Source organism: Oryctolagus cuniculus, chromosome 9 (genome assembly GCF_051225735.1).
Source record: "Oryctolagus cuniculus isolate XC-2025 breed Fujian yellow rabbit chromosome 9, ASM5122573v1, whole genome shotgun sequence".
Lineage (NCBI taxonomy): Eukaryota > Metazoa > Chordata > Mammalia > Lagomorpha > Leporidae > Oryctolagus > Oryctolagus cuniculus.
Window position 1 is genome coordinate 127,880,774 of NC_142875.1, and position 18,625 is coordinate 127,899,398.

The 18,625-nt window shown below is 50.5% G+C and overlaps 1 protein-coding gene and 1 long non-coding RNA gene across 7 annotated transcripts in view; one reads left to right on the plus strand and one right to left on the minus strand.

Annotated features, from left to right (window-relative positions):
* SINHCAF (SIN3-HDAC complex associated factor) overlaps positions 1-14,947 on the minus strand; it is a 29,520-nt gene extending 14,573 nt beyond the window's left edge. The window contains exons 1-5 of one of the 6 annotated variants that reach the window (XM_089303945.1): positions 14,867-14,947; positions 14,247-14,295; positions 12,789-12,811; positions 3,684-3,695; positions 939-1,074 (exon numbers count right to left, since the gene is read on the minus strand). In XM_089303945.1, the coding sequence (XP_089160071.1) occupies positions 939-1,066 (128 nt within the window). In that variant the 5' untranslated portion in view covers positions 1,067-1,074; positions 3,684-3,695; positions 12,789-12,811; positions 14,247-14,295; positions 14,867-14,947. Of the gene's footprint in view, positions 1-938; positions 1,085-3,683; positions 3,696-12,605; positions 13,059-13,956; positions 14,133-14,246; positions 14,296-14,412; positions 14,684-14,759 lie in introns of those variants that run through there. The other 5 variants (XM_008259436.5, XM_070048514.2, XM_089303944.1 and 2 more) reach the window with 5 other exon arrangements.
* LOC138843721 (uncharacterized) lies at positions 1,084-10,851 on the plus strand. The gene is made up of 2 exons (XR_011378681.2): positions 1,084-7,419; positions 9,265-10,851. It is a non-coding gene; the product is annotated as an uncharacterized LOC138843721 (long non-coding RNA).
* Positions 14,948-18,625: the final 3,678 nt, after the last annotated feature.

Sequence of the window (18,625 nt, forward strand, 5' to 3'; positions counted from 1 at the left end):
TGATCGCTCGGGATGATACAGTCCCAGCGATTCCGCAGTGTATCTCAGAAATATATTTAAATTCTAGAGCCAAAGAACCAACTCTCTGTACTGCAGTTTGCTCATTTAAAATAAACGCTGTTTAAACTCCACCAATAAAACTTAAGAGATGCATGGTTTTAGACAATGCTGTTTAATTCACCTGTCTTGAAATACTGATAACTCTCATTATGTGTAAGACTAGAAATCAAGACGACTAAAAGAAAAACATAATTTATAACAGCACAGTCAGCATAGCTTCTTTCTAACAACCTTCAAAACAACAGAAGTCCAGGATGCACAATTAACCATCAACAACATTTCAGCAGGAAAAAAGCATACAGTTAATTTCTAAAAGAGGAAACGGTTCAACATTTAACACCTTATTTTATACAAGTATTTGCTGGAAAGTAAATTCCATTTTATCAAGCAGAGGATTATCATCCAAAGATGAACTAAGAATAAAATTCTGAAACAAAAGCTAACCAACCCTGACAAGTTCCAAGGCAGCACATTAAGTCTTGGTACAACCACCTTCCTCAGCAGGTGGGGTTAAAACACTTTTCTATCATTGAGGGAAAAAATCAGTGAAGACAGAAGGATACAGAGGACCACTACCACGAGAGAACGAAGGTAACTTCTAAAAATCCCTCTATACACCTGCATGCTAACAACAAAAGGGCTGTCCAGTTACAACTTTCAGGGGCTTCACAGTAAACTTGGTCGTGGTTTGTCGCCTGGACAACAGCAGCGTGTCATGTTGTTGAATTCACTCTAAGAGCGGAGGGCTTAATACCCGGGATTGGAACACAGTGACTTAAGCAGCACCTCGCTTCAAGGCTCTGCTCGGCGGTGTTTCCTACACTGCCATTTTTTATTTTGTTCGCTCTAAGAACGGTACAAACGTTGAATGATCTTACCCAAAACAGCTCTGGAAGTCCTTCTCGTAGCGCTTACTGTCGGTGAAGCGGGAGCTAGAGGACTTGGCCCGGCAGATGCAGCAGCCCTCTATGCTCCGGTACATCTTTGGCTTGTGGAAACCAAACATCTTCGCTTCTGGCCAGGTCTGGAAAGACAAGGCAACAGACACAGCTCTGCCGAGGCCCTCACAAGAAACCATCCGGGGAGCCTGTGCTGCTCCACCCCGGGCCCACCCAGCGCCGTCAGACAGCAGGACTCTGTGGAAGGTGGCCTGGACCCGCCTCCGCTCCTGGCGCTGGCACGGCAAGTGTATGACACACAGAAGAGCTCAGGTGTTTAGGGAGGCCCCCCGCTCTCAGCACTCCCCCACCCCTGCCCAGCAAACATCCTTTCTGAAAATGAGGAAGGGGAGGCTGGTTGGTTTGTTGGCAGGGAGCCAAGCACTTGAGCCATCATCTGCTGCTTCCCAGGGTCCACGTGAGAAGGAAGCTGGAATCGGGAGTGGATCAAGGATTGGAACCCAGGCACTTGCGTACAGGATATGCTACAAGCTCTCCCGATAATCCTGTAAAATGATGAAATCATCTAGGATGTATCTTGAAATCTGAGACAAGGCATACCTTTTCTTCTTGCATCTTTGAAAGTGACCCCCCCCCACGCCCATCCCTGGATGGTAAGTACGCAAGCAGCTCAAGAGCTACCAACCACACACGACCTCACCCCCTGGGAAAACCAGAGGGGGTTTCTCCTGTGAAAAGTGGGAAGTGCTAAGCAGTCAGGCTCAATTCTGAATTGAAACTGCTCAAAGGAGGATGTAAATTTCATAAAAACCCAGGGTTAGATCTTTAAAACAGTAATTTTGTAAGTCACTAAGACAAAAATAAGCCTATGCCACCTGGCCGCTGCCGTGAGTTGTGCAGGTTTCTGAAAATCCTCTATGAGGCTTTGAGCCCAAGAGAGCTTGATGGAGATAAATGTCCAAGAAACATAGAATGAGATTAACTAAATTCCCTGCTCAAAAGAAAAACAAAACAAAAACCACATGGAGGAAGAAAGAAACTGCTCTACGTTTGGTTGCAAAAATGCAGCTGCCAATAAATCAGTATCTTAGCAGAAATAAATTTGGAATATCCAAACCAAAGGCCAATTTCACCAGAACATCTAGATGAAGAGATGATGACAAGGCATTGAAAACAAAAATAAAAACACCCAATGGACAAGTTCAGAGTTGTTGTGTGTATCAAGGACCAACTACAAATTATCACAAAAATATCAGTCACAAAACATCAGCAAGAGAAAATTATTAACACTGCTTACCGTCATGACCATAGTCAAGAGTTAAAAATCACAGAACACCATCCTTTTAAAGTTGTTATAGGGGCTGGCATCATGGTGCAGCGGGTTAAGCCCCAGCTTGGCAACACTGGCGTCCCCTATCAGAGCGCCAGCTGGCTGGAATTCTGGCTGCTCCACTTCCCATCCAGATCTCTGCATATATGCTTGGGAAGGCAACAAAAAATGACCCCAAAAGCTTGGGTCCCTGCCACCCATACCTGGATGTACTTCCTGGCTCCTGGCTCCTAGCATTGCCTGGCCCAGCCCTGGCCATTGCAGCCACCTGGGGAATGAACCAGCAGATAGAAGACCTCTCTCTGTCTCTCCCTCTTCGTAACTCTCTCAAAATAAATAAATAAATGTTTAAAAAAGTGACAGAAAATATTTAAATTTTTATTAACAAATAATTTGCCAAAAATCGAAGCATTCCTTTTAAACTTGTATATATCTGCATGTATTTGAGAGGCAGAGAGAAAAGGAGTAAACGTGGTCCCCTCTCTGCTGGTTCACTCCCCAGATGCTTGCACCTGCTCCCAATCCAGTTCTCCCACTTAGCCGGCAGGGACAGGAAAGCAGAGGACTGGAACCCAGGCGCTAGGAACTGGGATGCCAGCATCCCAAGGCAGTCTTGAGGTCTGTTTACAACGTTCATCCAGGGCTCCTCTTCCAAGTGCTTGTTGGCCAGGGAGGGCGGAAGGCAGCGGAAGCAGGGTAGAGGCCACTGATGCACTTCAGTAAGAACAATCGTACCTGATGACCCTTTCAGTCACAAGGCTGGGGACTGGGTTTTCCTGAGGCAGCAAGGCATGCTACAGGAATACACTCTTAGGAAAGGCCGCCTGGACTACGAGGCGGACTCCTTTGCTCAGTCCAACAACAAACTCATGTGGCAACTGCGAAGAACATGGTCACGTGTTGCTTTGGGAAAGAACAATGTCAAGTGACAGGATTACAGAAACGAGAACCTGCAGGGCTGCTGCTGTCCTCTGCGTGGGCAAAACCTTGTCATCTTCTCGGAGGCCCCTCACCCGCAGGCCAGAGTGCACAGACGCTCTCGGAAACCCCGCCTCCCTCAGCAAGGGCAAAGGAAGCACGGCAAAAGGGGCCAGTCCACTGCGTTAATAACCAGACCAAATCCTATTAGGACAGATCCTGCCTGTGCCCCCGCCCCCACCAGCACGCACGGGAACAGCACGGCTCACAGATCACCTCTGGGACACGCGCTGGACTCGGGGACCATCGCTCTGAGCCAGGGACCACACAACTGCAGCTGCACGCGGGAGCTTCCTTTTTTAACCCATGGCTGTTTCCAGTCCAGTGTCCATCGCCAGGGATTTCCTGTTGGTGGCGACCTCACACATCTTACTTACTAGCCCCTGACAAGAGGTTCCACTCTGCCTATGAGGAACAGGGGCAATAGCCTGTTGTCTCCTGAGAGTTAACCCTTCCCTGTGCAGCTGTGACCTCACTCTTGCTCCAACAAAATTCTTGCCAAACACCCGGGAGGGGCAGGGGCAGGGGCAGGGGCATCTGAATCTCGAAGCTCCCCCTGCTCTTCTGGCGCAGGGAGGTGGCACAGAGCAGAAGCACAGGACCCGCTTAATGCATGACGACATAACAAAGCTATTAAACCCTCCCTGGCTCGCCCTGCACTACTTGAGCAGCACCTGGGAATCGGCAGCAAATCCACAGGGCTTTCATCTGGGGAGTTTGTTTACAGCCACCCAGTTAAGCCACAGTTAGTATTTAACCATTTTCAATTTGGGGAGCCCTGAAATTAACTGCAAACATTTTCACTAAACCTACAGAAAGGTGGGGCGCAGTGAGCTGGCGCTGTGGCAGAGCAGGTAAGGCCACCTCTGACACCAGCATCCCATCGGGGCGCAGGTTCAAGTCCCGGTTGCTCCACTTCACATCCAGTTCCTTGCTAGTGGCCTGAAAAAAGATGATGACCCAGGTGTTTGGGCCCCTGCCACCCATGTGGGAGACCTGCAAGAAGCTCCTGGTTCCTGGCTTGGGCCTGGCCCAGTCCCAGCTGTTGAGTGGTTGAATGGATCAGTGCATGGCAGATCTCTCGCTCTCTTTCTCCCTCTCTCTTTGTAATGCTGATTTTCAAATAAATCAATAAATCCTAAAAAGAGAGCAAACAAAATCCGAGCTAAACTCTAGAAGAAAAGCAGGAACACAAAATGGCCTCTGAAACCAAATCACCCTAACGCATCCAAGGAGATGGTTGGCCACTGCACACTTGAGTAGAACTGGCGATTCCTGCGATTCCGAGCAAGCTGACGGCCTGTCCTGGTGCCACGCTCGTGCACTATTTAAATGATTCCTGCAAGACCCTCTGGTCTTTACCATCTTTACACCCAAACCGTATCTTTTAATTCCGTCTTTTGTGAACGTGGAGCTGCCTGTGACTCCTGCACCGACTCTAAGCATCCCATCATGCCGCACCCTGGGCTTTTTCTCACTAGATGGACGCCAAGGCCATCTGCTTCCTCACTGAGGAACGGTTACAGCTGAGAGCAGACTGCACACGGTCTCACCCCTAAGCGTGTGTTGAGGGAGAGCCCAAGAAAATGAAGCTTTAGATGAAGCCAGAAATCAGCAGGACTTCAGACGCTGATTAGAAACCATCTAAAATCACATGGCGGTGCTGGTTCAAACACTTTCTGAATACACGAGAAGCCACTGAGTTGTACACACTGCAAGAGTGCATTTTGTGGTATGTGAATGACATCTCAATAAGCTTGCTTCAAAGATACAATAAAAATGACTGGGTTAGGCATTCTGTCTTCCTCACCTTTGTAATCTCAGCATCTAGGGCAGTACAAGGCTCCTAGGTGCTAGACAAGCATGGCGATTAAGCTTCTAAAAAATGTTATTGTGTGTACAGCTCTGTGTCATTTCCCAAAACACTTTCACTAACAGTATTCCTTTGGCTACTGTCAGCCAATACCCATGTATTTTTAAATAATGTTAATGGTTACAAATAAATCAGCCATGCTAGAATTACATTTCTGACCAACATAATCAAATCTCACAAAATTAAAAAATTAAGGCTAGTAGCTAGATCAGCCAATGTAGGAAGAGAAATAACTATATGAACAAAACAGACCAAAAAGGGGGGGGGGGATAGTGGAGGGGGGATGAAGTTTTTTTATTAATTCTCAAGGTCTATTTTGGCTGATTTGTTGGTTTCTTCTACTTTGAAGCTGGGAGTTTCATATAAATCTAATGATCAATTTAATGCAGGCATGGGGACTGTAACCTTGGTGTTACAGGTCAAGAACAGGATGAGGTAACCACTGAGTATCAACAACACAAAAGGGCCAATTCTAATCTAACCTAATGAGACTGCGAAGCCCAGGACCAGGCGTGATGTCCAGTTTCACTGAGTGCAATACAATGTAAGAAAGAAAAAGTTGTCACAGCAACAGACAATATTTAAGAAAAGTTTTCTCATCAACCTCTTAGAAATCTTAACAATTTGCAAAGTTTAAGCTCCAACTAGGAAACAGTAGGAAGAATACTGAAATGGAAATGTGCGCCCTTTGTAATAAGGAATTGGGTGTGAAGGTGAAGAATTCAGTTGTCCTTTGAATCCTACAAGGATGTTAATTCAACATCTTTGCAAACAGGAATCTTAAGATAAAGTTGACATCCATTAGGCCCATTTGGCTGGTATGTAAGCTCTACAGGATACAGTTACTCAAGACAATAACCTTCCTTTGGCTTTTTAATGTTTAGAAGTTAAGGCTTTCTTAACAGTCAAGAAACATGTCTTTCAAAACTCAAAAATGTCAGTGAATGGAGTAGATGGAAGAAAACGGAGAGGCAAGTAAGACTGGTAAATCACAAGTTAACCATGTAACTTGTGCTAAATCAAAAGTTAACCATGCAACTTGTCCATGCCATTTTGGGAACTGAAATTCTGCCAGACACAAATTAGGGAAATCACCTTCCATACGGATATACTTTTAGTTTTCAGTAGACCAAAACCCTACAGCTTCTAATCATTTTTTTTCCCTAAAACTCCACTGATGGAGACCTTTAAAAAAAAAAATCACAAGATATTGGCAGCGCCCTATACTGTCTGTGATTTTCAGACTGATTAAACTATGGTATCTGCACACTACAGCCCCTAAAAAGAACGCAGCATGCCTATGACATGTGTGTGGCAAGGGAACCCTATTCAAGATCTCTTGTTCTGTGACACAGGCAAGTTGAATAAGTTTCCCAGTACAGTCCCACGCAGTACATTTTTAAAATGAGACCTTAAACGTACAAACTTTTTAAAAATAGGTGTATAAAAATAGTAAATGGCTGCCTGTGCAGAGTGCAAGCAGGAGGGAGCTTACTTTCACTTTACTGCCTCTAGCAGAGCCGGTTTTTTTCGTTAACCAAGCGCATCACACCCCAATAACCTTGATTACCATCACACACCTTCATCTTTCTGAGGAGGAGCCCGGAAAAAGCCCCGCATTTGAATAAACTTCCTGCAAGACACACAGATGGGGAGACCCGCATTAGAAAAACCCACTGCACTGGAGTGAAATCAACAGACACAGCAGAATGCAAAGGAAACTGTAAAGTGGGGAGGAAGCGGCTCTGACCAAAGACAAAAGGAACCAAGCAACCAAAGACAACTTTGAAGTGAAGGAGATGCATTTTAGAGGCGGCCCTTCAGCGACAGGAGGATGAGAAAGGAAGAGAAGCAACACGCAAAGACACTTGTGATCTGAGCGTGGGGACAGCTGAGTCTGCTGTAACTGCTAGCCAGCGACAGGCTCTCTAATCACACAGAAGCACCGGAGCCAGTAAACGGACAGCGTAACTGGAGCAACGCGCTTCACAAAGGGTCAACAGGACCAAGGGTTTTGTATTCCCCTGCTGCTGGGCCCCTTGGCTGCAGAATTCAGCGACACATGTTCCATCAGTGCTTAAGGAAAGCCACGGGGCAATAAAACATTATTATTTCCGCTCACCTGCTTCCAGATAGCAGCCTACTTCCCAGCATCAAAGGCTCTGAATTTATTTCATCACTTCCAAGGAGCAAAGTTTAATGGGTCTAGAAGACAGAGAAAGGGGCAGCCGACCCAACAGCTACTCCAAGTATGCACTCTCTCTCTAAGAAATGGCATGGTAAGACACCTGTAACTTGCTCTCTATGCAAGCTATTCTTCTTATTTGACAGGAAACAGGTCAAACTCTGAAATCTGCTAAAGCAATACAGGTGAAAACAGAACTCACGAGCCCAGTCTCTGGGTTTTAGATAGTGGAAAAACAACAACACTGGGTGTGCCAATTCTAGATTAAAAGCAAGTCTAGTGGGCAGAAAGTTGCAAAAGGTTAGAGACACAGTATTAGCTTTTAAGGGATGATTATTACTTAGAAAATGTAACTCCAGTGAGTCTGGGGAAAAACGCACTACAAAGACAACTTGGGGTGTACTTCTGCTTCTGTCTTTACATCTGACTAGGAAGTCACTTCTAATTTCATTTGCCTCTCTGTAACATCATGGTGAAATCTCACTTCTACTTTCCAGGGACGCTGTAAAGCAGGAATAAGAAAACTATATTCTTGTTTCCTTTACGTTGTAGGACTTACGCATTACAGGAAGATAAGCTGTGTCCCAGGATACATCCAACAAATTCAACCGAGGGTAGAATCCAGAATTTTCAAAGTTTTCTTTTAAGCTCAGGTCCGTGGGAAAAGGGGAACTTGGTCTTTTCAGGGAGATTTCATGGTCATAAAACAAGCCTACATTTCTTTCTATGAAGCTGCCCTCCCATTGCCAAGCTTGATAAAAATGTTAAGGGGCAAGCACTTAACCTACAGTTAAGACATTGGTCCCATATGCCTGAACCTGGTTCCAGGCTCTGGCTCCTGACTCCACCTCACTGCTCACGCAGACGCTAGGAGGCAGGAGTCGGGGCCCAAGTCACTGAGTTCCTACCACAGCATGGGAGACCTGGGTTCCCAGTTGCTGGGCTTCAGTGCCCAGCGTGGCTGGCATTTGGAGGGTAAACCAGATGATTGGACTTCTCCCTGTATCTCTCTGCCTCTCAAATAAACAAACAAACAAACAAAAGTTTAAGTTAGGAAAAAGAGTGTGGGAGCACACAACGCCACGCAACCTGACCCAAACCTCAGAAGCACTCCTCAACCCTTCTGCCTGTCCCTCCTCCCAACTCTTCTGTAACGCACAGCACAGAGGGAGCAAGGCAGGCACTGGGCCCTGACATTCCTTCCTACCAGCACGTCTTTCCCCCTTTCTCTTTGTTCCTCTCTCATGTCAGGGATGGTTTCAATCCCTGTTTTGGAGCACTCCACCCTCAGGAAGTCACTGATAGTTCCCAATATTCAGCTCCTGATCCAACCTCTCTACATTCGCATTAGGATCAACATGGCAAACTGACCACCAATCCATTCTGCCCTTCGAAGGTGCTAAATTAGCTACTATTCCAAGCCTCATCCTGTGGTTACCTATCTTGGTTACCCTACACGCAGGTACACAAGAAAATCTGGAATTCAACTGCTCCTCACAGCTCCCCATCAGGCTCGTAATGAGGTCCTGATTCTGCTGCTGCCTCCCATCCTGCTCCACGGCTGGGCTGGCTGTCCATCACCAGCACTGAGGCTCTTGTTAGAAATTCATTCCTGACTTCCCTGCATCCCTAAAGCTCAAATGTTAATCATCCTGACTTCAGGATAGGATCTGAACTCCCAGGCAGGGAATTCAAAGCTTTCCAAGATGTAGCCCTGCCTACCAGCTGTTCCCAACTTGGAATTCTGATGTTCCAGGAGTGACAGACCTACAGCCAGTCGGAGACAGCTTCCCCTCCATCCCATCAACTTAGGAAATTCTCTTAAAAATTACTTCTTTTGGAGCCGGGGCTGTGGTGTAGCAGGTAAAGTAGCCGCCTGCAGCGCAGGCACCCCATATGGGCGCTGGTTCATGTCCTTGATGCTCCTCTTTCTATCCAGCTCTCTGCTACAGCCCAGGTCCTTGGGCCCCTGCACCCGCGTGGGAGACCTGGAAGAAGCTTCTGGCTTCAAAACAGCTCAGCTCTGACTGTTGCAGCCATATGGGGAGTCAACCAGTAGATGGAAGACCTTTCTATCTCTCCCTCTGTCTGTAACTCTGCCTCTCAAATAAATAAAAATCAATTCTTGTAACAAAATGCTTTTGTGACTTTAGAACACCTAGCACACAAGATTGCAACCTACTTGTTTACTGTATTATCTCTTCTACTCAACAGTAAACGCTGCGGGGCAGGCACTAAGTCTTCCCTTACCACCAGGTGCTGAGCGCACGTGGTGCACTCCAACAGGTGGAAAGCGCTAACTACCCCAAGAGTGGGGCGGCCAAGATGAACTGAGCAGTAGAGGAAGGTGAGGGCATGGAATGGAAAACGGTGTTTGTCATAAAAATGTGAATTAAAATATCGAGGGTCTGAAAGCAGTCTTATTTCTTTAATACTTAGTCTACAGCCTTTTTAGAAAAAAAAAAAAAACCTGCAAGGTTTAAAGATTTCCAGGAAATGTGAACCAAATGAACTACTTTAATTAAAGAAGATTAATGGTAAACAATTTTCTTAATTGGTAGAGAAGGAGGGGTAGACTGGAAGTGCAAAGCCTCCCGATAAGAGCTACTTCCACCCAGCATATCAGCACTAACTAGATTTAGCCAAATCAAACTTTCAATAGGACATTATCAGAAATGGATTATTTTAGCTCAATTGCAACTTTTGTACTTGAACGTGTAACAGCAAATATGTGCATGATTTTAGTATTTCCTGTGCATAAAGAAAATTTCCCTACCTTAAAACTTTTTTTTTTTATTTTTGGGAGAGTAGAGGCATTCCAAGATTATTTCTGTAATAGGAAAATCTTAGTAGCAGACTCAAAAGAAAACCTGGAAGGACCAGCACTGCAGCATGGGATAGGTTAAAACGCCAACAACCCCCATCTGAAAGCCTAAAGTCCGGCTGCCCTCCATTTGTGAACCAGCTCCCTGCTGATGCGACTGGGAAAGCAGTGGGAGACTGCCCACTCAGGCTCAGCCACCCATGTGGGAGGCCCAGTTCCAGGCTCCTCTCTTGGGCCTGGCCCAGCCCTGGCTGTTGGGACCATTTGAAGAGACAACCAGTGGATGGAAGATTCCCCTTTCTCTGTCACTCTGCCTTTCAACCAGATAAATAAATCTTTAATAAAAAAGAAAAAGAGGGAGAACCAAAACATTAAAAAATATTCTCAACTTAAAACCCTCTGGAGTCAAAACTAAGCATGGGAAACACCGGACACTCGCACACACAAGAGAAAGCAGGAAGAAAGAAAATGACATTCTCCAGGTTTTCACAGGGCTGTGTGGTGTAACAGTTCAATCCGAATTGGAAAGGCAACCAGTCTTCCCGGGAGGTGCTGAAGGTGGGGGAAGGGACCATTCCTTCCACTGAAGGCGAGAGCCTTGGGTCATCTCCTGTGAAGGGTCAGTTTCCCAGCCGGGTGGTGACACTGCTTTATTATCCACAACCTCTGAGACAAGTGCTCTCGCCATTGCAGAGGTGAGAGGACCGGGCCACAAATCTAGGATCATCACTGCCTTGCAACCTCCTCAACAACAAACCTCCTCCCACACCCGGGTTCCCTTTGTCCTGGGCCAAGCAGGTCCCCACAATTTCTTAGAGAAAAAAAAGAAAATGACAAATATGTATTTTTAAAGCAATCTGCCATGTGCCTGGCATGGCAAACTAATATATTTCCCTAAATAACAGCTTCCTTAAGTTAGTTTAGGTTTCAAATAATTTTAAACTTTCACCAATGAAAAACTTTTCTTTTACAAGTAAAAGCATTCTCAAAACATTCTTCTGACATGAACATGACTGAGTTTGAGTCCACTGAATCAGGTTTTCCCAGCTTTAGCGGGGAAAAGATCCTGGTTTTAGACACAAAGAATTAGAAAAACTGAAAAAGCAGCCCCGCAGCCTGCTTTCTACGAAGGTTCTAGAACACACTTAGCACCTACAGAACTTCTCACCCCAACCTTCCACAGAGTAATACCAACAGAAGGCAGTGACGACCGGGTTCTTTCCTTCCCCTAACTCATTCACCTCACATCTGATGTGCAGATCAGATTATTGAAACAAAAACCATTACACTCTATTCGCTAAACTAAAACTTCCCCACATACTGAAATTCTAGCTGTAACTTGGCTTTAAAATAGGAAGAACTTGTCAAGGAATGTCAGCGTACTTGCAAAGCACGTCATATGCATTTCAGACATGACACAGAAATAACTGACCAAAAGAAAGTCAAGGTAATCACACTCCACGTTCTTCATTTTCTTAACATGCTCACTGCATTCACTTAAGAAATCTAACAGTATTGATTGCCTTTCAGTATTATGAATTTGGTCGACCAAAACTTGGGAAAAACGTAATTCTTTAACAACCAAACAATCAAAACAAAAAATGTATCTGAACTTGTGTGGACTTTTGGGAGTGTGTGGGCAGGGCATTCAAGGTTATTATTTTCCAGTCATGACCACTTCTAACCTTCAACAAGACCCAAACGCAGCAGAAATGAGGAGAGCAGCAACAGATCCGGAGCTGCTGCTTATCGGACGTCTAGACTGCAGGCAAACCCCGGATTCCAAAGAAGCATCCATGTGTCAAACCGGCATAATTTCTGAGCTATGCCTGGGGCCGCATACCAATAAAAAAAAAAGTTGGCTTGAAAAGAAAAGCGAGGAGGGGTCAGCAGAAGGTCAAGCCCGGTTCACAAGAACCGGAGAGGAGACGGGGCAGGTTGCAGAGCCTCGACCATGTCATCCTCCCCAAAACCCTGGCTTCCCTCAAGGTCACCCCAAGACAAGGCAGCGAGCCACCGCGATACCCTCCCGGCCAGAGAAGATGCCGCGGTCCCTCATCGTTCCCAAAACACTTGAAATGCCAGCAGGCTCTTCTCGGAACTCCACCATCAACTCTAGGACTTGCATTTAATTCCGTTTGGGGCAACGGCACGTGCTGGTCCTGCAAGGCGCATCAGGAAAAGGCTTCAGGGGCACCCTCCGGTCCAAAAGCAGGTGCTTTTTTTTTTTTCTTTTCATTATGAAAAGCGGAGCAGTGAGTTTCCTGACCCCCTCCTCAGTGGGGACACAGCACAGGGGCGAGGAGGCAACTGTCCGGCGGACAGTCGCTGCTCACCTCCCGGGTGGCTGCGGGAGCCGGAGGTGAGCGCGTGAACGGAACAACAAAGGAGCCGAGTGGGAGCGGATCCCGGGCGCCGGCACGGACCCCGCACCACCCACGGGCCCCGAAACCTACCTCGCCGGCCGCCTCCCACGCGTCCACACACAAAGAGCCCGCGGCGCGCTCGCTTCGCCCCCGCGCCTCACTTCCCCCGCCGCGCCGCGGGGAGCCCCGAAACTTCCCCTCCGCGCCTTTCCGGGCGGCGTCGGGGCTGCGTCCCCGGGACGTGCGGGGGCCCGGACGGTGCGGGGGGCAGACGCCCGCGCGCCGCGGCCCCGGCGCTCTCCCTCACGCTGCGGGTCCACCTCGGGCACGCGGCGGCCGCCGGCGGATGTGCCGGTCAGCAAGACGGCCGCGGCCCGGGGCGAAGTTCCTGCGGGGCCCGGGGCGGCCGCCGGGGAGCCGCGTCCCTCGCCGCCGCCCCCCTCACCTGCGCCGGAACCACGGGCCCCCCGCGCCCGCCCTCCGGCCCGCCCGGCGCGGCGCCTCCCGCAGGCCGCGCCTCCCGCACGCCGCGCTGCCGGGGCTTGTTCCTCCTCATGGCTTTGCCCTGACGTAATTCAAACATGGCAACAGTTCGACTTCAAAGGCGAAGCCACAGACCTCCCAGACGCAGGCTCCCGGGCCGCGGCTAACGGGCCGAGAGGTCCGGGCTGCGCCCTCCGGCCCCCGGCGCAGGGCCCGGCGCGCGGGGGGCTGCCGCCGCCGCCGCCTCCCCCGGCCGCCCGCCCGCCCGCTCGCCCGCCCGCGCCGCGCCGGGGCGGGGAAGCACGCCGCCTCCGGTGCTCCAGCATGGCACCGCGCACGAGCCGCGCCGCCAAAGTTTCCCCGCGAGGGGCTGAGGGACAAAAGCCCTCCCGAAACTCGCCCGAACTTAGGGGGCCGCGCCCCGCACGGGCCTCGGCGCCGGCGCCCGCGGCGGGGCCCGCACGGGCACATGCAGCCCTTTGTTTTCCGTCCAGCCGGGCGCTGCCTACGTGCGGCATCAGATGTCGGAGCGCCAGTCGGGGGCCGGGCGCGGGGCCGCCACGCCGGGGCAGGGGCCCATCCCACCAACCAAAGTTTTTGCAGCGCCCTGGAGGAGAAACGCCCCGGATCGCGCACCCCCGGCACGGGCGGAGGGCGAGTTGGCGACTTTCGCTCTGCTTTTTAAACTGGCAGGACGCCATCATCGGCGGATCACATTGTCCTGCGGGGCCGGGGGCTGCCCGACGGGTCGCCGCTCCGGAGCAGCGGGGCAACCCGCAGCACGTGGTCTGTCACCGAGGCCACAAAAAGCAGTGCCCCCCCACCCCCAGCCCGCGTCCCCCCACGAGCGGCGCCGCCGCTGCCTGCCTCCTACCCCCCCACCCGGCCGCCCCCGGCTCGGCTCCCCGGGCCATCTTGGACCGCAGACGGCGCCCGCGCCACGCCGCGGCGCCCACACCTACGCCACAGGTGAACGCACGGGTGGCACAACTTGGGGCTGCGCGGGCACCGCCCCGGGGCGACGGGCGCGTGGGAGCCGGGCCGTCTTCGGGCGACCGCGTGTGGCTCATTGTCGCGGCCGCATCCCTCCGGACTTGGGCGGACCGCGCCGTGCCGCGTGCGCCCCGGAGGCGCCCGGCGCTGCACCCAGAGGCCCATTTAAACCCCCCTCGCGGAAGCGGAAGGCAACTTAGTTTTGGGGCGGATGGCGCTCATTGTCCACCCTTCGGCGAGACACGCGAGAGGGGCTGCCATGGGCTACACCACGAGGTGCGGCGCCGGAGTGTCCCCCCCCCACCTCCGCCACCGGCCAGCGTCCACGCGGACGCACCGGCCCCTGCCGCCCCGCAAGTCCCTTTCCGCCCGGGCCTTGCAGCCTCCGGGGCACGCTGCGGCGGAGAAAAGTCATTGTCACCTTCAACGTGGATCCCTCAACTCCGCGACTCCCCGGTCATTTCCAGGCTCCGCGCACTCCCCCCACCCCAGGACTTTCGGTTTGCCTCAGATACCCGCCCCGGTGGGGGAAGCAGGCACCCGAGACGCGTGTATACAAAAGGACCCGGGGGCTGGCGATCGCGGAAACGGGGCGCCCGGCATGCCACCTCCCAGACAAAACTTCCTGTGTGTGCGTGTGCGGTGAGCGTGTCGGCTGTGTGTGCAAGGACGGGGAGGTGGGTGAGCTGGAGACAGAGGACACCCCACTCGGAAATCAAAGCCTCGGCACGCAGTCCTGCAGCCCAGCGACCGTCAGAGTTCGCTCACCTTCCCGAGGCAGCCGTTCCACGCGCGATCAGGCTCCCGAGGTGCGCGGTGCACGCAGGCCGGCCCCCTCCAGGCACTCCGTCCTCCTCCTCCGCCGCCGCCGCCGCCGCCTTGTCTAGAAAGATTGTCTCCTGCAGTTCTGCAGTTGCTACCGCGGCCCGGGAAGGTGTAGATTCCGCTTTCGTTCTGCGCACGCGCGCTCCCGGGGCAAGAAATTCTCTTGAATCGGGCTCATTTGCATGCGGGCGCGCGCGCGTCGCGGGCGGGGCGGGGAGGAGGCGAGGCGGCCGCGCGCGCTCCCGGGGCCTCTATTGTCCTTTTAAGGGGAGAAGCGCCGCGGCGCGGGAAACGCGGCGGCCCGCGGGCGGCGGGGGCGGGGCCTGCTTACTACGGCAACGTCGCGTAAACAAACGCCCGCGGCGGGACGCGGTGGACCCGTGGGCCGCGGCGGGGGTGGGCGTGGGGAGCGCGGAGTGTTGGAGGCCGGTTTTGCTGGCACCTGTGACTTGCGACAGCGCGCGGGCAGAGTGCACACGCTGCCTCGGTTTGGCTGCAAGTTGCGTGTTCGCAGCTTTTTGGAAACGCGTGCGCGAGTCCCCCGGAGCCCGCAGGGAGCCCGTGTCCGCGCGGTCACGCTTGGACTCCGCGTGTGGCCGCCGGCTCCCGCTGGCCCCTCTCCCCCAGGGTAGCCCACGCACCCCAACTCGTGCAACTCGGAGACCTCGCCACGAACGGGCGTGCTCGTATGGGGACGCAGCCGGGGACGCGCAGGCTCTGTGCACCCGCACCCACGCCCGGAGGATCCCCTCGCGGAAGTCACCTTGCTCCGGTGCGCGGGGCACCTGCCCCAGGCCGCGGGAGGCTGCGGGGAAAGGCTGTTCGTCCCAGAAACGGCATTCTAGTCCCCAGCCGCAGACGTGAGACGGTCAGCCGTGCCGGCCAGTGTCCACGCGCGGAGTTAGGTCGATACTTGGGAAACGCGGGTGTGACACAGCCAGTGCCTGCCGCCGACGCGGAAGCGCCCGAGCCCCCGCGGCTGCTTCTTCCTCAGGTCCTGCACCTGCAAGCGGAGCTCCCGCAGGGCCCACGCCTCGCCCAGGAGAGGGGCTCCCTCGCGGCGTCTGGCTTCCCTGTTCCAGGGCCTGGGTCCGTCCGTGGGCAGTGGGCAGTGTGCTCCTGCGGACCGCAGCTCGATCGCGGGCTCCCGCAGCCTCGCAGTCTGATAGATGACCTAAGTCACTCTGCACGTGCAGGGTCAGCTTGACCCACAGGAAGCAGCCCTCATCCTAACCGAGTGACCAGGACTGGTCGCAGGAACTTCATGGACAACCTGGACCCCAGGGGGAAGTCTGTGCCTCCCTCGTTTTGAAGACAATTTTAAAAGTTGTCCTTGGCGGTCTCAGATACTGACTCGGTTTATGAAAAACCCTCCAAAATTAACTTCTAATTATTACATGCCTCTGAAAATGTGAAAGTTCCAAGTAGATTTTTTTTTCTGGTGGAAGAAAAGTAGTTTATTCTGCTACGCAGAGAACAAGAAGTCGGGCAGCTATTGTTCAATACCAGAATCCCAAAAAATAATTTGTAAACTTCAATTACTGTGTAATGGACATGGAACACAAAGGACCTTAAATGTCTTTGTCTTGAAAGTTGATGTAAACATGTACATTGTAATCCAGGGTTGCAGCACGCTTGAAGGTGCAGGCAGTGCAGGATATACGGCTCCTGGAAGCTACATAGCTACTGAGCTACTATCATGTATCAAGACTTCCTGTGCTCGCCCCACAGAGGTCAAGAAGTAATCTGGGGAGGTTTTGTAGGAAGGGCAGTAGCAAAATCCTTAAAGAGAAATTTGAATTCCTTAGAGTCTTGGCTATTTTTTTTTTTAACGACCACGTGCTATTTTTGAGAAACCAGGTGCATTCCAAAGGTTCTTTTGTTCATTTTGTTGCTTGAACATGTTGTTACGGCTGGCCCTACCTAGGGCCGATAGCTCATTAATGGACTACTTTAAAATAGTATTACCTAAATAGCTCTTTTTCATCCAAAGGAAAAGAGGGATACAGAGAAACAAGGGAAGAAATAGAAATTACATTGAATTACAACATACCAGGAAAATAACTGGGTTTTTGTTTTGTTTTGCTTGTAAGATTTATTTCTTTGAATGTCAGAGTGACACAAAGAGGAGATATACCATCTGCAGGTTCACTCTCCAAATGGCTGCAACAGCCAAGACTAGGCTAAGCCGGGCCCAAGCCAGGAGGCACGAACTCCATCCAAGTCTCCTACGTGGGTAGCAGGCGCCCAAGAATTTGAGCCATCATCTGCTCCCTCCTGAGCTCACTGGCAGGAAGGTGGATCTGTAGCAGAGTGGCCAGGACTCCAGCCAGACACTCCAGTATGGCACGCAGGCGGCACGAGCAGCACGTCAACTCACTGTGCTGCAATGTCTGAGAATTCTTTTAATGCCTTTAATGCTATGTTGAACTCATGAGTTCTCAAAAGTTTTGAAAAATATATCTTGCAATAAGATAGCCTCATACTCAAACAGTATATTTCACTTTGTGTTTCTATGTGGGTGCAAACGATTGAAATCTTTACTTAATGTACACTAAACTGATCTTCTGTAAAAAAAAAAAAAAAAGAAAGAAAGAAAGAAAAAAAAGAAATTATCAATTCCCAACTTGACTCTCACTGGGATTAAACATGACAATAGGTCTGATCTGATTTCATCATCATTTAAAAAAAATCATCTATTATTTTTCACTTTATGTTTCTGTGTGGGAGCAAACTGTTGAAATCCTTACTTAAGGTATACTAAGCTGATCTTCTGTATATTAAGATAATCGAAAATGAATCTTGATGTGAATGGAAGGGGAGAGGGAGTGGGAAAGGGGAGGGTTGTGGGTGGGAGGGACGGTATGTTGGGGGAAGCCATTGTAACCCATGAGTCATACTTTGGAAATTTATATTCATTAAATAAAAGATAAAAAAAAAAAAAGATAGCCTCATAGCCAGACACTGTAGGTAAGCCGACTGCTTTGATTACAATGGATTATCCCACTCTGGAATTACTTCCATGCACTTGGCAAACATTTACTGGTCACGGCTGTGGGCCCGATTCCTGGGGTCACTTCAGAACGAGAGGGGCTCTAGCCACCTCACTACTATGTTTCCTCGTAATTCTATTAAAAGATTTTTTTTTTTTTTTGTAGAACAGATTGCCTTCTTTAAAAAAAAAAAAAAGATTTATTTATTTGAAAGAGTCACAGAGAGAAGCCAAGCCAAAGCCAGGAGCTTCTTCCAGGTCTCTCAAGTCAGTGGCAAGAGCCCGAGCACTTGGGCCATCTTCTAGATTCTCCCAGGCCATTAACAGGGAGCTGAATCCGAAGTGGAGCAGCCAGGACACACAAACTGGTGCCAGTATGGGATAACGGAATCTCAGGCAGCAGCCCCTGGTTTGTCTTTTGAGAATTAATGATGACTATTAACTTTAGAGTTTATTACAGTATTCTTAGTCGATGCTTATATATAAGTAACCGAAAAGACAATTCTTACTTGGTAATGAAGAATATTTTCAACAGTTTAGTGATGTTTGTATTGACAGTTCCAACTCCTGCTTGTTACTTAGTATTTATTTACCATTTATTTGAGAGGTAGAGTTATAGACAGTGAGAGAGAGAGAGAAAGGTCTTCCATCTGTTGATTTACTCCCCAAATGGCCACAACGGCTGGAGCTGAGCCAATCCAAGGCCAGGAGCCAGGAGCTTCTTCCGGGTCTCCCACGTGGCTGCAGGGGCCCAGGGACTTGGGCCATCTTCTACTGCTTTCCCAGGCCACAGCAGACAGCTGGATCAGAAGTGGAG